This window comes from Hypanus sabinus, chromosome 11 (genome assembly GCF_030144855.1).
Source record: "Hypanus sabinus isolate sHypSab1 chromosome 11, sHypSab1.hap1, whole genome shotgun sequence".
In the NCBI taxonomy this organism is placed as follows: domain Eukaryota; kingdom Metazoa; phylum Chordata; class Chondrichthyes; order Myliobatiformes; family Dasyatidae; genus Hypanus; species Hypanus sabinus.
In genome coordinates this window covers 45,247,209-45,261,161 of record NC_082716.1, presented here as the reverse complement: position 1 = coordinate 45,261,161, position 13,953 = coordinate 45,247,209, and the positions used below count along the sequence as shown (strand labels likewise).

Genomic DNA, 13,953 nt, shown 5'->3' with positions numbered 1-13,953 from the left:
ATAGATTAATCTCAGGATATGTTCAATTATAAAATTCTTGACTAGTCTTTCATCCATACCACTTTATTCCTGACCTTTTGTGATGGTAGTAATATAAACTCACAACTATTTAACTCTGTAACCACCTAAAAGGAAAGGACAGGCTCATTATAAAAGATGGCTACAAATGGAAAATTATATCCCACACATTTTACTAAAGTTGTAAACCAAATAAGAAAATTGTGCTGTATGAAAATCATACTTTCCAAATTACTGCATTAAATCTCAATGGCCAAGAATGACTCTCTGCCTACCATGACATCATAAATTAGGCTTTAAGTAGAAATCCAGACATGGAATTGTGCACATTTATGAGCATTGTCTCAAGTATGTATTGAATTAAAACAAATACAGAATTTCAAATCATAGCACTTGTTCCAAAAACTGGTTGAATTACAGATTTTGTAGTTGAATGGGTACAGAGAAACCAATTCTAACTAATATATTTCACTTCACTTTTGAATAGTGCATTGATGAATAAACATAGGCCAGAATATTGTGAAGGTTGTAAGTCAGTGTTCGTCACAGATTGCTTTCCTCCTATATATCTTTGTAAACATCTACATTTCTTGTGAGGTTGGCAGCATACAGGCATTTTACAATGATGATGTTGATTTTGGGCTTTTAAAAGAGGCAGATAGTTGTGGCATGTAGCTGGACAAAACAAAAAGTGGATCTTGCAGCTTTCAGACTTATGCTGAGCTTTTATCAACTATCTCGGAAGCCAGAGTCCCATGGATGAATTCATTCCTTTGCTTCCAGGAAGAGAGTTTCCTGAGGATACAGTTTCACCTCCAGCAATGTTTCAGTTGGGTCAAACTGAGATACCTATTAAAAAATAAAATAAGGATTACTTTCATATAAGTTCATTTAACTGACTTACTATTTCATTAGCACAAAGTTTATCTTTAAACAATGTACGGGAACCTGACTGAATAATTTTGTTTTATTCATATGACTGACAGGACCTCAATTTTTCCAGAGAATTAACCAAATCCCTCAAAATAAACACCTTTATTTTGTATAATTTGTCACCACAGGAATTATGTATTTGCAGATAGTTTCCTTCACTATTATACACATAAATTTACTCTTCTCTACTCATTTTTTCACTTCTTCTGTTGTTAGAAGGTTATTCAGTCTTCTTCTAGTTATCTGTACATGGGCAATGTTCACTGGCACACAGCAATATGTCAGAATACAGACCTAACAAATCAACATCTTAATGCTGAAGACAAATTTGCTATTCTTCTACTTCCGCAGGAGAAGGAACAATATTGTAGTATACATGGGGACAGCATTGAAAACACAACAAATTACTCTTCCAATGTTTGTGGTATATTCCTTGCAGCTCAGTCAATTCCATAGTCTTCTCAGAGGAAAGACACCGTCTATTAATATTCAACCACCAAGTAACTAAATTTATGGCTGACAGACATCCAGTATGGAAAATTTCCAACAATATACTATACAGGATTATATATTAAACCAAAAACCAATAAGATTTATTACATTTAATTTTAAGGATAGTAAAAACCTTCAGAATTAATTCTGAACACTGAAACATTACACTCGACAAGCACACACAACTGAAGCTATTTAAATACTGTTTGCTTCATAATGTTTAACAGCCACTTCCGGCATCTCCAAGCCTGAATGCTTGAAAGCAGAGATCAAAACAGTTCTGAATTGTCTTACTGATCATTTCTCGCCAACTATCAGTGACAGAAATCACTGTTTTTTGAGCACAAACACATGCAACCGACACATGGTTGAATAGCCATGTAAGTGCTCAAGACTGACAGTAGAAACTGTTCGGCATTAGTCAACTGCACCTGTTAAGTGGCATAGTGTACCAAATAAACAAAGGGAATTCCAATTATTTTCTTGGTGTGTTTTTATTCTTTAAGATTTGTCCCAAATAAATGGAAGTCCCAATTAACCAGTGGCCCAATTAAGCAGAATCCACTGTATACAAGAATACACTTTCACACAGAGAAGTCTAAGGACTGCCAGGTTACTTGGTGCTATTTCACCCACTTTGGCCCATCTTGATTCTAACAGAAAATCTTCAAATACATAGAAGATCCTCCTGGAAATCATTGCAGAAAATGAGAAAAAAGATCAGAGTTGTAGAAGAGAAAGCTGACAAAGCACATGAAAGAAAAAAAGTTTTGTTGGATGAAAATTCCTCATGTAACAGCAAAAATAAATTACGAATGCACACTCAAAGCTAAATAGGTTTTACTGAAGTTGTAAAAAATGCCAGTAAAGTAACAAATGAAAGTAACATTTAAACATTGATTCCTAACAACCTGAGCATAACGCCCTAACAGAAACCATTGTACAAGTGCATTCACCTGGTGAAAAGGTCATTCTGGTTTATTATAAAAAAAATTCCTGTAGTTTAGCACTCAAACAGGTGGGATGAGAAAACAATTCATATTTGTTTTACAGAATTAATTATCACTATTTTCTGGCACAGCATTATTCAGTTATTCGAATGTTGTTGTCCTACATTCAAACATTTTACCTTTAAAGTCTGTATCTCTTCTAAATTTTTATGAAAATAGCCACATGTCAAATTCATATTTTAATCATTTAATGTAAATAAAGATTAATGTGTTCACAAAAATAATTTAGCAGTTTTTAAAATTAAAAATTCTGTAACAAAAGTGAAGTTTTCACTGGAAATAAAAACAAAATAAGATGTACCAATGGCTCAAATCAGATGTTATATACATTTCACTCAAAGCAATCTCCAAGTTTCTGTTCTTGACAACTGCTTATAAGTCGGAAGTGTACAAAAACACCATGTGGAGAGAGGAATACAGGTGCTGGAAGGGCTGTCCTCTCTGAGTGAATGAATGAGTTTGCTAAGGCCTACCAGCTCTCCTCGACTCTGCCCCAGATTGCAGTTCTGGGGGGGGTGGGGTGAGAGTGGCAGGGTAGAAAATGAATGCAAATATGCTCCAGTCCCAACCATCTGAAAATTACTACACCCATGCACCAGCTGCCAAATCCATCTCCATGCACCCCACTGGTCTCCTAGGCCTTGATGCTACAACCAAAGTGGAACAGGGTGCAGGAGTACTGAGTAAACCTCAGTTGCTATAAACTGAGGCTCTCCTAACCACTTGATTGGCCTTCTGTCAGCATTTATGATCAAAGGCCTTTCCAAAGGCTCCTAAATGTAATTTAAATACAACTTTGTTACAGACATTAAATTTACAAAATCAATTAAAAACAAATCACTTCACTCCATTTTACCGAGTGTGCCAGCTGGTATAAAACTGAGGGTTCGGTTATGACCGTTGCTTTTCTGAGGTGAGGAGATAGACAGTGCCCTGGACTAGAAAACACCTCAAAACACATCTAGGAGCAGGGTATCTCCAAGATGAGAACTGATGCAGTAAGTTTATTAAACATATCAGCCATTTCTTTGCTTCAATCTCCAGAGATATATTTACCACAGGCTCTTCTATTTATATACTCACAGAAACTTACACTATTTCTTTTTATACTACATGGAAATTTTCTTGACAATTCATTTTCATGTTGCCTATAAGATTCTTAGTCTTCTGCTGCTAGACCCCAATATCTCTGTACTCGTCTGGTTTGCACTATTCTTTGACACTTTCTGTACCTTAACTTTTAATTTAAAATTACTGATGATCTCTTTTGCGAATAACGGATTGTGCCTCTTTCTCACAGACTCCATCTTTTTGACTGGGATAAACTCTTAAAGAGCACGTACACCAGCTGTTTGGATATGTGCCACTATTATTCTACTTATCTGTCTCTCAACTTGTTTACCTGTTCATCTTAAACAGCCCCACTCCCCTGATACCAATATAGCTCCCTGTATTTAAATTGAAAACACTGGTTATGAACCTATGGGTCATTTCCAAACTGCATTTGGAATTCTAGCACACTATGGTTACTACCTCCTAGGGGACCTTTAACCACAAGCTCCCTTAATAATCTTTCTCATTACTTAAGGTGAAATCTAAAATAACCTGTTTCTGTGTGAGCTCCATAATATACAACTCTAAAAAGCAATCCCTGAAGCATTCCACAAATAATTCTCCTGCATTACAAGGCAAGTTTTTTTTTTAAACCAGGGTGTGGTAGATACCTAGTATAAGCCACAAGGGGAAGACAGAGAAGCAGACACAAGAGCAGTGTTTAAGGTAGGCACAGGAACAGACAAGGAACGAGAGAGATAGAACGCATGCAGGCAGATGGGATTAGTTTGGACTGACATCATGGTTATGGTGCTATGGACAGTGTGCAGATGCTTCCTGCAATCCCGTCCTTGACCACAAAGGGAGTAGAAACCTTGTACTTGTTAGACAGAATAAGGCTGAGGCTCATCTGGAACTAGTCTCTGGATCCTCTGTCCTGCCTCTTCTGCAGTTACACCACTTTGTCCTTGAACATTCAACATTTTAAACATAGAATAGAAATCTGCAGCACATTACAGGCCCTTCAGCCCCCAACTTTGTGCCAACCCTGTAACCTACTCTAGAAGCTGCCTAGAATTACCCTACTACATAGCTCTCTATTTTACTGAGCTCCATGTACCTATCTAAAAGTCCCTTAAAAGACCCTGTTGCATCCGCCTCTACCACTGTCACCGGCAATGCATTCCATGCATCCACCACGGTGTGTGGAAAAACTTGCCCAAATTCCCCCTCTGTACTTACTTCCCCTTATCCCCTATGTCCCCTTGTGTTAGCCATTTCAGCCCTGGGAAAAAGCCTCTGGCTAGCCATACAAACATGGCAAACATAGCTAATCTTAGGGGTGTGTGACAATCCCCTGAAACGCCATGTCCAGGTAATTCTTCTTGACGTGTTGCAGAGTTTAAGCTTGAAATCCTGTTTATTGACCCTGAGCTGAAGTTCTTCAAGCAGCAAACCCCATGCTATAGAGATGGTCACTCTTTACCATAATGGTATCCACCAGTTCCCATATGTTTCAACTAGAACACTTCACTTGCCTAGTCCTCCTACCCCTCCCCTAGTTTTTTTTTATTCTGGCATCTTCCCCATTCCTTTCCAGTCCTGAAGAAGGGTCTCTGCCCAAAATGTTGACTGTTTATTCATTTCCATTAGTGCTGCCTGGCCTGTTGAGTTTCACCAGTGTTTTGTGTATATTATTCTGGATTTCCAGCATCTGCAGGATCTCTCATGTTTATAACCTACCTAGCCAACTGTTCTAAGTAATGAGTTAATTAAGGCAAGTTCATTTATACTAGTGTTTACTACTTCAGGAATAAAGACCTTGCTCACACAGAAAGAAGTCAGAAGAATCTACAATATGGGCACAAAAAATGTCACACACGGGTGAGCATACTGAACGAGCAAGTTGGTCCATATGAAACTACTGACCAGCTGTTAGTATCATCCAGTTCATTGTTTAAAGAAAAATAATCTGACATACAGGATTCTTTTGATATTGTACTTAAAATTGTTAGGTGTTTTTGTGAATAGATCTTCTGAAACATTTACTTACTGGACCTGTTAAACTTTGATTTAATTAACTTCCTCTCTTCATTTTTTTCATTCTGTAACATGTGTTATGTGCAGACATCATATTGGTATTCTATACAAGTGGCATTAAATATTGATGAATATAAATATCAAAAAAGCCTATATTTCATTTTATTAGTTGCTAGAATATGATAAAAAGTATGGCTTGTTTTTACTTGACCACAGCTAAGAGTATTTATATAAATAAAATTAAGTTAAGCCAAATAAATGCATGAATCTACTAGACTTAGTACAGTTGTCATCAAAACCCTCACAAAAGAAGTCACATCTTGAAAAACAGTATGTGCCAAATCATTTTTTTTTCCTGTTTAAGGGAGTTTGTAAATAAGGTATTTGACATTGTGGGATTCTGCAATGTGGATAACTGAAGATTCTGCATGTATTTTGGGTATTTTCTTTTCTTCCCCCTTCTTATCCCCTGCCAAAAAGCTATGAATGCTAAAATAATTCAACTACTAAGGAAATCCATCTGATCATTTTGGAAAATGTAAGTATTCAAGAAGATTTATACTAGTGTGTTATAAAAATATTATTTAAAATAAGCATTTGACAAAAATACATTTTTAGCATTAAAGAATCTTAGCAACAATTAGAACAAAACACTTCTGTTCTGAGCTACTCATTTTTAAATGTCACAGTATCAAAGCTAATCCAATACACTCCAATCCTCCACTAATAATAATAAAAGTTGCCTACTTTGGAAAGATCCATCATAACCAGAGTTTAATCCTATTTAGTTAAGCCATGAAATATAAAATTATATTGTGCATTACTGTTCCATTACAGAAGCAACACCTCCATAACCTAGATGTCTGCCCAGATATGACCTTTCAATAAAGGGTATGATTTTTCCTAATTAGTGACCATTCCCAATCATCAGCAAAGCGATGTAAGATTATTCAACAGTGTGAACTATTCTTCATCAAAAACCTGATGCACAGTTTGTGCATCATCAATAATATCTGGAGTATTCAGAGAAAATGCAGAGTCAGAGGGACAGTGGGAATTGAACCCTGACTGGTAATTGCTGGTGCTGTAAAGCACAGCACTAACTACTATCTACTGTCATAAAAGCTAAATTTGAAAGGGGAACTATAAGAAACTATCCTAGACATCGAGGCAGCCTTTGACTGAGTGTGGTAATAAGGACCTTTGATAAAACCAGAAGTGTTTGGGAAAACTTAAACCTCATTGACTGCTTGATTTTAGCAAGATGAATTTCAGGCATGAGCATTTATTTATTTGTTAAGTAATATTCATGCCAAAGCATGAGTACTTCCAATTTAACCATTACCATTCCTGAGTCCCTCACCATAACTACCTGGGGGAAAGACGGGAAGAGGCAGCACAGACAAATAGATGATCACGATTTACCAGAAACTTAACTGCAGCTCATCACTCTACCTCTCAAACTCAGCTGGAGAAGCGATATACATTTACCTGGAGAAGCGATATAGTAACAACATTCAAAAAACTAAACACAATCCAGCAGAAAACGGCTTATTTGATTGGCAGTATATTCAGTACTTTACGTATTCACTTTGCAATACCCACAACTGTTTCGACTGCAAAATATATCGGAGTTAATCAAGAAGGCAGTTTGATAATACCTATGACAATTGCAACTTCTGCTACATACAAGGACAGCAGAAGAATGGTGGATGTGTTGTTGGAAGTCAATAAATACTCACGACATTACTGTGGGAGTTCCTCGGGTCAGCAATGACTCAACCATCAATGACCTATTGCTTCATATTTGAACTTTAATTCTTCGCTAGAAGAGTGCATACACTATGATGATATCTGCAACCTGAAGGTTTTTTCCTAAATCACACTCCATCCTAATCTGGGGATAGTTTGCAATTCCTTCATTGTTAACTGGTCCTAATCCTGGAATACACTGCTCGACAGCACTGTAAAAGTGCTGCAAACCAATTTGTCAGCTTACCAGCAACTCCTTAGAGATGGGAAGTAAATGCTTACCTTGCTTGGGATGCCACATTCCAAAAATTAATTGAGAAATATTGAGCAGACACTTACATAATTATTCAAGACTTAATTTATTACTTCCTGAGGTCATACCTGGAAGAAAGTCTAATTAAATATAAATCATATGAAAAGGGATTTTTTGACTCAGAGTCTACACACCATTAAATATCCATCCACAATAATCCAGTGAAATTGGAAGAATTTGTGGAGCCAGGATTGTTGATGTATTTCCTTGAGTTCCTTGAGATGTTTACTCTAAGCAGTTCAGGAGTCAGAATCATATAGGAGGGCAGAGATCAATGCTGCTTGACACTGATTGATACAGTTTAGTGCCAGGCCTGAGGTCATGATTTTCAAATATCCTTTCCCAGGTTAACCAAATATTGTACTAGTGCCTTGAAGATGGTGTTGAACTTTGTCAATGATATTTGCCTTTGTCAAGATGAGACTCCCAAGTTATAGGAAGCAGTCCATTGTCTGGGCTTTACTGTGAACCTTTATTGTCAAAGACTATGGGAGGCATTGCAGGCACAGATTACTAGAGGATCTAGGTCTTAAGGATGTTGAGTATTAGATCTATCTTCTCATGCTTGATTGAACAAGTGAATAATATAGGTTCTAGCTCAATTGCTGAGCATACACTAATGTAAGTAATGTTGCATTTAACAGCTGAATTGCTTAAGTTTCAGCGATCTTGGTTTCGAAACGTAACTGCCTAAATTGCCTTTAACTGTTAAGATGACCTCCACTGCCATTGGAAGCTTGATGGCGATGCAACATTGTGCTGAGAAAATCCAAGAAAAATGATACAGCCTAGGAAAAATTAGTAATCAACTTAAATCATGTTTGATTGCTAACTCTTCTGCCATTTGTTCAAAGGTCATCAACCTGAAACTACATTTTGTTTATCTCTCTATAGATGCCGCCTAATTTATTGAATATTCCCAGCAAATTTTCATTCTGGATTGCTACTATTTTTTTAATCTGTAATTTGACAGAACTATTGCAACTGTCTCTTCAGGAAGTGATCAAACTAGCAAACTGGTTAGGCACATTAGCTTAAGATGTCTACACAGTAGAAGGCATCTGATCATTAGGTGATAGCATTTTTAACTGTAACATGGCACTTCTGAGGCTATATTGTTTGATTTCACATCTATGCATACGGACTTGACTGCACACTCATTTTTAAAACATTTAATCCATAATGCAGAAAGAATCCATTCTAAGTTAACTTGCTTTTGTCAGCCTGATGGTGTGCATCTCCTAAACTGCAAGTAATAAATGATGATTCTTTTCAAGTAAGTCGTGCTGATGTTTGAAGATGGTTGATGTTTAAATAAGACTCTTTTCCAAACATGTCCTCAGGTATTGAATCTTTTCATTTCCCTAGAGAGCTCTTGCAGGTAGTTAATTATCTCGTACTTTTCCTTAGTGAAGATCTTACAGTTTCAACAAACCATATTTACAAATACAGGCGTAAGGAATGTCTCTGGAGAGGTAGCACCTCTGGTGAAGGGGCTTGTTGTGACCGTTCACTCAGCTTTGGTCACCACTAGACACTCAGCTCTCACCCGTGGCCCCAAATAGCTGTTTGCATGTCACAGCAGTGACACCCCGGTATTCCACTTCAACAGGAGAGCTAAATCAGGCATGTGTAGCCATACCTCGTACCCCAGTGAGACAGGGACATGACTGTCCTAGCATGCAAAGCCATCTCCAGCGGATTGGGCAGATGAGATTAATGACCAAGATAGCGATTCTTCAAAACTTTGTGAAATTCGAAAGGCATCGTTAAGGGACAGAAATCATGGTCCTCCACTGCAACCAAGGAAGACCCCAGTTGTGACGGACCTAGTGCAATTCCTTCTCCAGTTTAAAAACCCTCTCACACAGGCTTCTTTGTGCAGTTCACGTTATCTAAAAGAAAAACTGTACAAATCTGTCATTGTTGGTATGATGGACAACCAATCAATCATTGACAAACAGTTCATTCCACTTACTATCAGTGGAGATGGGAAAGCGAAATGTATCGATAATCAATTTTAATCTGCGACTGATTTCAAACTAAATAAAACATTTGCTGTAGGTGAGCTATTAAGCTGGGAATTCTAATACAAAGTAGAAAATAGAATTGTGGTCAAATTAAGTAATTAATTTATATTACAATAGGAATTTTGTGCATAATTTTATTCCAATGAATAAATATGATACCTTTAATTACTGTATGCATTAGGCACTTCAATGATTAATAATTATAATGTACAGGAAATCATGTTTATATTTTCTCATACAGAATCCATCTACTACTGTCAACTAATATAACACTGGAATTATTTGTGTATCACAGCACATTCATGCATCAGAAAAGAGCACAATTTCCACTTTAACATGTCGGCTTTGTTTTGCAGGCTTGCATCTAATGAGATGGCACTTTTTAAATCCCTAAAGAAAACTCAAATGTGAAGACTAAGCAAAAATGGTAGCAAGCAGCCAGATGCATAGAGCTGCAGGTATATCTGGTAATAAAAAAAAACACAGAATGTTCCACTTAATAATATTCACTAGGTTGTAGCTGAACAAGTGAGTCAACATTCAAGGACAATGATCATATTGATTTTAACATAATATGTTGTAATTTTTGGTTTCAGGTTGTCAGTTAAATGCTAATAGTAGTAGCCTGAAATATTAAACTCACATTTATTTACCTGATAGCTTGTATGAGAACACACAAGTACGGTCATACATAGAGATCATGCCTCTTGTTGCCCTTCAAACATTGTATTCACTAAGGACAGCAGAGTTTGCAAATGTTTACACCATTATCCAATTAACAGACAATAACACTCTAGCATCTGTCAACAAACAAAGCTGTTGTTTTGCTTCGCTCCAAGGCATTTCTGTTCATCTGGCTTGTATGTGTGCTTAATTAACACACTGTACTAGTCTTTTGTAAATAACTTTCCATGATCTTATTTTATATAGGTCTCTATAATCTCCTTTGGCTCTTTTGGCCATGGTGACCTTTTGTACTCTCCAGGATATCAGCAAATTAAATTACTATGCCATTCTGAAATAAGGAAGATGAAAAGCATTTTTAGCAGATATATTTGGACAAGATTTCATTTGTAAAGTTAAAATAACTGCAGGTGATGGTAGGAAATGTAGGGTGGTCAGGACAAAAAATGGATGTGACTAGTATTTTTGTAAAGCATAAATTTTGGAAGTAATCCACAGTAGGAGGGAGAGAAAAATTTTAAAAATGCCTATCAACAACACAGAAGTTCTACTATAATGGAAAGCACTGATGTAACACACAATTTTCTTGATTTTTATTTGGGCTCTACTTTAGTACTTGACAATTTAAAAAAAAATTATCTGACATTTGGTGTAAATATTTCCTGAACCAATTTAGATAAAGGCGGTGATCTTCTAAATTTGAAGTTTAAACTAGGGGGAAAGGAAAAAAAACTAGGAGCAGCACAAACTATTGTTACTCCGTTCACAGACAGGCGCAGTCCATGATCTTCTGCTCAAAATCAGGCCGATCATCTCAGATCTGCCTGTCTTTATTCTCTTAAAAGGATGCAAGCCACAGGCTAAAATCCAATCTTCCTTTCCAATCCTGGACATCTGCACTGCACCAAAGGACTCTGCATGAATTCCAATGTAGAATTGCATTAAATATATTTTCCAAAACTTTACTACAAAGATGGAGCAAGACCCATTATAATCTCAGAATGATGAGCAGGAATTCATTCACTTTAAAATTAACTGAACCAAATCAAATAATGTACTTACATTTTTATGGTATTTTAGTAGCTTTAATTTTATTTTTCATTATATTTTAACTTTTTACAAAATAGCATTTGTAGACATTTAGAAGCAGTAAATATATTCATAAACGTAATGCATGATGACGGAATTAATAGTCTCTGAGTCTGACTGCAGGATCTCACCAGATGTCAATGTCATTTTGGGGGCAGAATTTGACATACTTGGAGAAGTCTTGAAGTAACTAACCAACTATGTGTTAGCCTTGGAGGAGAAGACTGTGGCTATTAGGTTATGGAAGATAACCAGTACGCTCAGACAGGTTAGCTATCAACAAGTTTCCACCCATCAAATACATTTAAATTGACAGGATGCTTATCCAATTGCAAAATACTCAGTTTTGGGAACAAAATAAAAAAGTAATGAAAATATATAATATGCATAATTTATTTTTGCCATTGATGTGAGTAATCCTTCATTATATATGCTTCTAGGCAAGAAAGAAATTTCACAAGGGAAGGAAAATATAAAAGTTAAGAGAAACTACACTATGTAATTATACCACCAATAAAGTCAAACTTATTAAGTGAAATGTTACTTCACAAAATTAACACATTAATTTTGAGAAATATACAATTATGCTGTCGTAGCTGAGATAATCTTTCTAATAATAAAATTATTTAGTTTAATGCAGGTTTTGAACATTTTAATTTACATTTATATATTTCATGATAGACTTACAGTTTTAATAAATAGGCAACTAATAAACCCACAGAAGACATCAAATTATGGGATGGTGGGGTATTGCATTCCTAGAAATTATCTACATCATGTTTTTCCATAACTCAAAGTCATGTGACCTGCATGTCTGAAAACAGAAGTCGTAGAAAATAAAATTTGTGTTTATTTATTGAATTTCTGTGCCACATAAATTCTGTGAAAGTGAATCTTATTCTGTACCTCAAATTTTTGGGTAGTGATTTGTGAACTCTGTTAGGGGGAACTTCCATTTCCCAAACAGATGTAACGAGTCTATATTAGAAATCTCATGAAATCAATGTTACATTATTTGCTTTATTTCCTTTGTATTTCAACTTAATCTAATTGCAATTTACAGTTTAGAACATAGAACAGCTTATGAACTGTTTACTTCAAAATTTCATCCATGAGTGTTATTTTGTTCTGCATTATTTTGTTACAGAAAAAAAACTGATCCATTTTGAGGAAACTGATGAGTTTTTCTTCAATTTAAAGTATCCTATAACAACTACAAAATAAACCCTGTTCTTAGGTAGACCTGTAAGCTAATGCAAAACAGATTTTGGATTGATTATAGAACACAATTTTAGTTGCCAAAGTGGCAAGTGTACAGGAATAGTAAAAAGTCAAGGGACTAAAAATCTACAGAGAATAATTTTCTTCACAATGTCACAAATACACTCACGGTATCTAAACTATTCTTGAAATAAGGGTGGGCTTTCTGAAATTAACAGATGGCTTACATCTGAAATCTACATGCAAATGTTTATCAACTCGTTAGTTGATAAATCTATAAGATAATACTTGGTAAAGGTATGAGGAATTATCCATATGCCAGCTTTGTATTTGATGTCCAAAGGCACTTTTTTGAAACTGGTCCAAAGAGAAGTGGTTTGGTGCCTAGTTAGCTTTCCCTGTAGGTAATCTTCCTGCCAGCTGCTAACATTAGCTGATTCTACAGGCAATCCAAGCAGGCTTTGCTTGAAAACAGATCAAATAAAACCTTCAGTTTATACTGAAGAGGCAGACAGCTGAGATTTTTTAGTAATTCAGCCAATAATATATTAAGAGTATATTATCTTTTAGCTAATAAAATGTTACAAAATCTTGAAATATATAATCTTTCAGAAATTCAATGTTATCATAAAACTAAATACCATGCAGAATTCTTCCCTTTACACATTTCTTCCCTGTATAAAAATCAGAAAGATTAGTAATAAAACAATGTTACAGACTTGCAACTGAGTTCAAGATCAAATGTAGAGAAAAATGTGCCAGTATTTTTCCAGTCAAAGGTTCAGCTGATGCTTCAGGTCAAGCCCTGAATCAAACTGGTGCACTGCATCAATCGAAAATGTTGGCTGTTCCTCTACTATCACAGATGCTTGACCTACTGAGTTCTTCCAGCAGTGTATTTTCTGCACCAGATTCTAGCATCTCTTATGCCTCCAGTATTTTTTCAAGTCTGATCGTTTAAAATTTTGCTTCCAGTTAGAACTTTGTGCAGGACCCAGGAAGTAGATCACCCTATCTAATTAAATAGTTTACAAAAGAAATTGGTGGGAGTACTTACAGTAGGATATAAAAATATATTGGAAATGAGCTGCAAGGGGGCATGGGGGTCTACACTGCAAGGCTAACCCCTTTTGATTTTTTTCAGCACTTTGCAAAACTTCAGTGAAGAGTAATATTTGATGAGAACCAAGCAGGTTATGAATGCATGGAGTCAATTTTCTACTCCAAGATTATTTACAACAGTAAAGCAGAAAACTTTGATTATTGGAACAAGCAAAATTCTATCCATATCTGTTCCATAACAGATATATTCTAATGT

At 35.9% G+C, this 13,953-nt stretch overlaps 1 protein-coding gene across 1 annotated transcript in view; it reads right to left on the bottom strand.

The window, feature by feature from the left end:
• Positions 1-331: 331 nt before the first annotated feature.
• Positions 332-13,953, bottom strand: part of faf1 (Fas (TNFRSF6) associated factor 1) — a 339,764-nt gene continuing 326,142 nt past the window's right edge. The window contains exon 19 of the mRNA XM_059984260.1: positions 332-867. Coding sequence (XP_059840243.1) covers positions 784-867 — 84 coding nt within the window. The 3' untranslated portion in view covers positions 332-783. The remainder of the gene's footprint in view (positions 868-13,953) is intronic.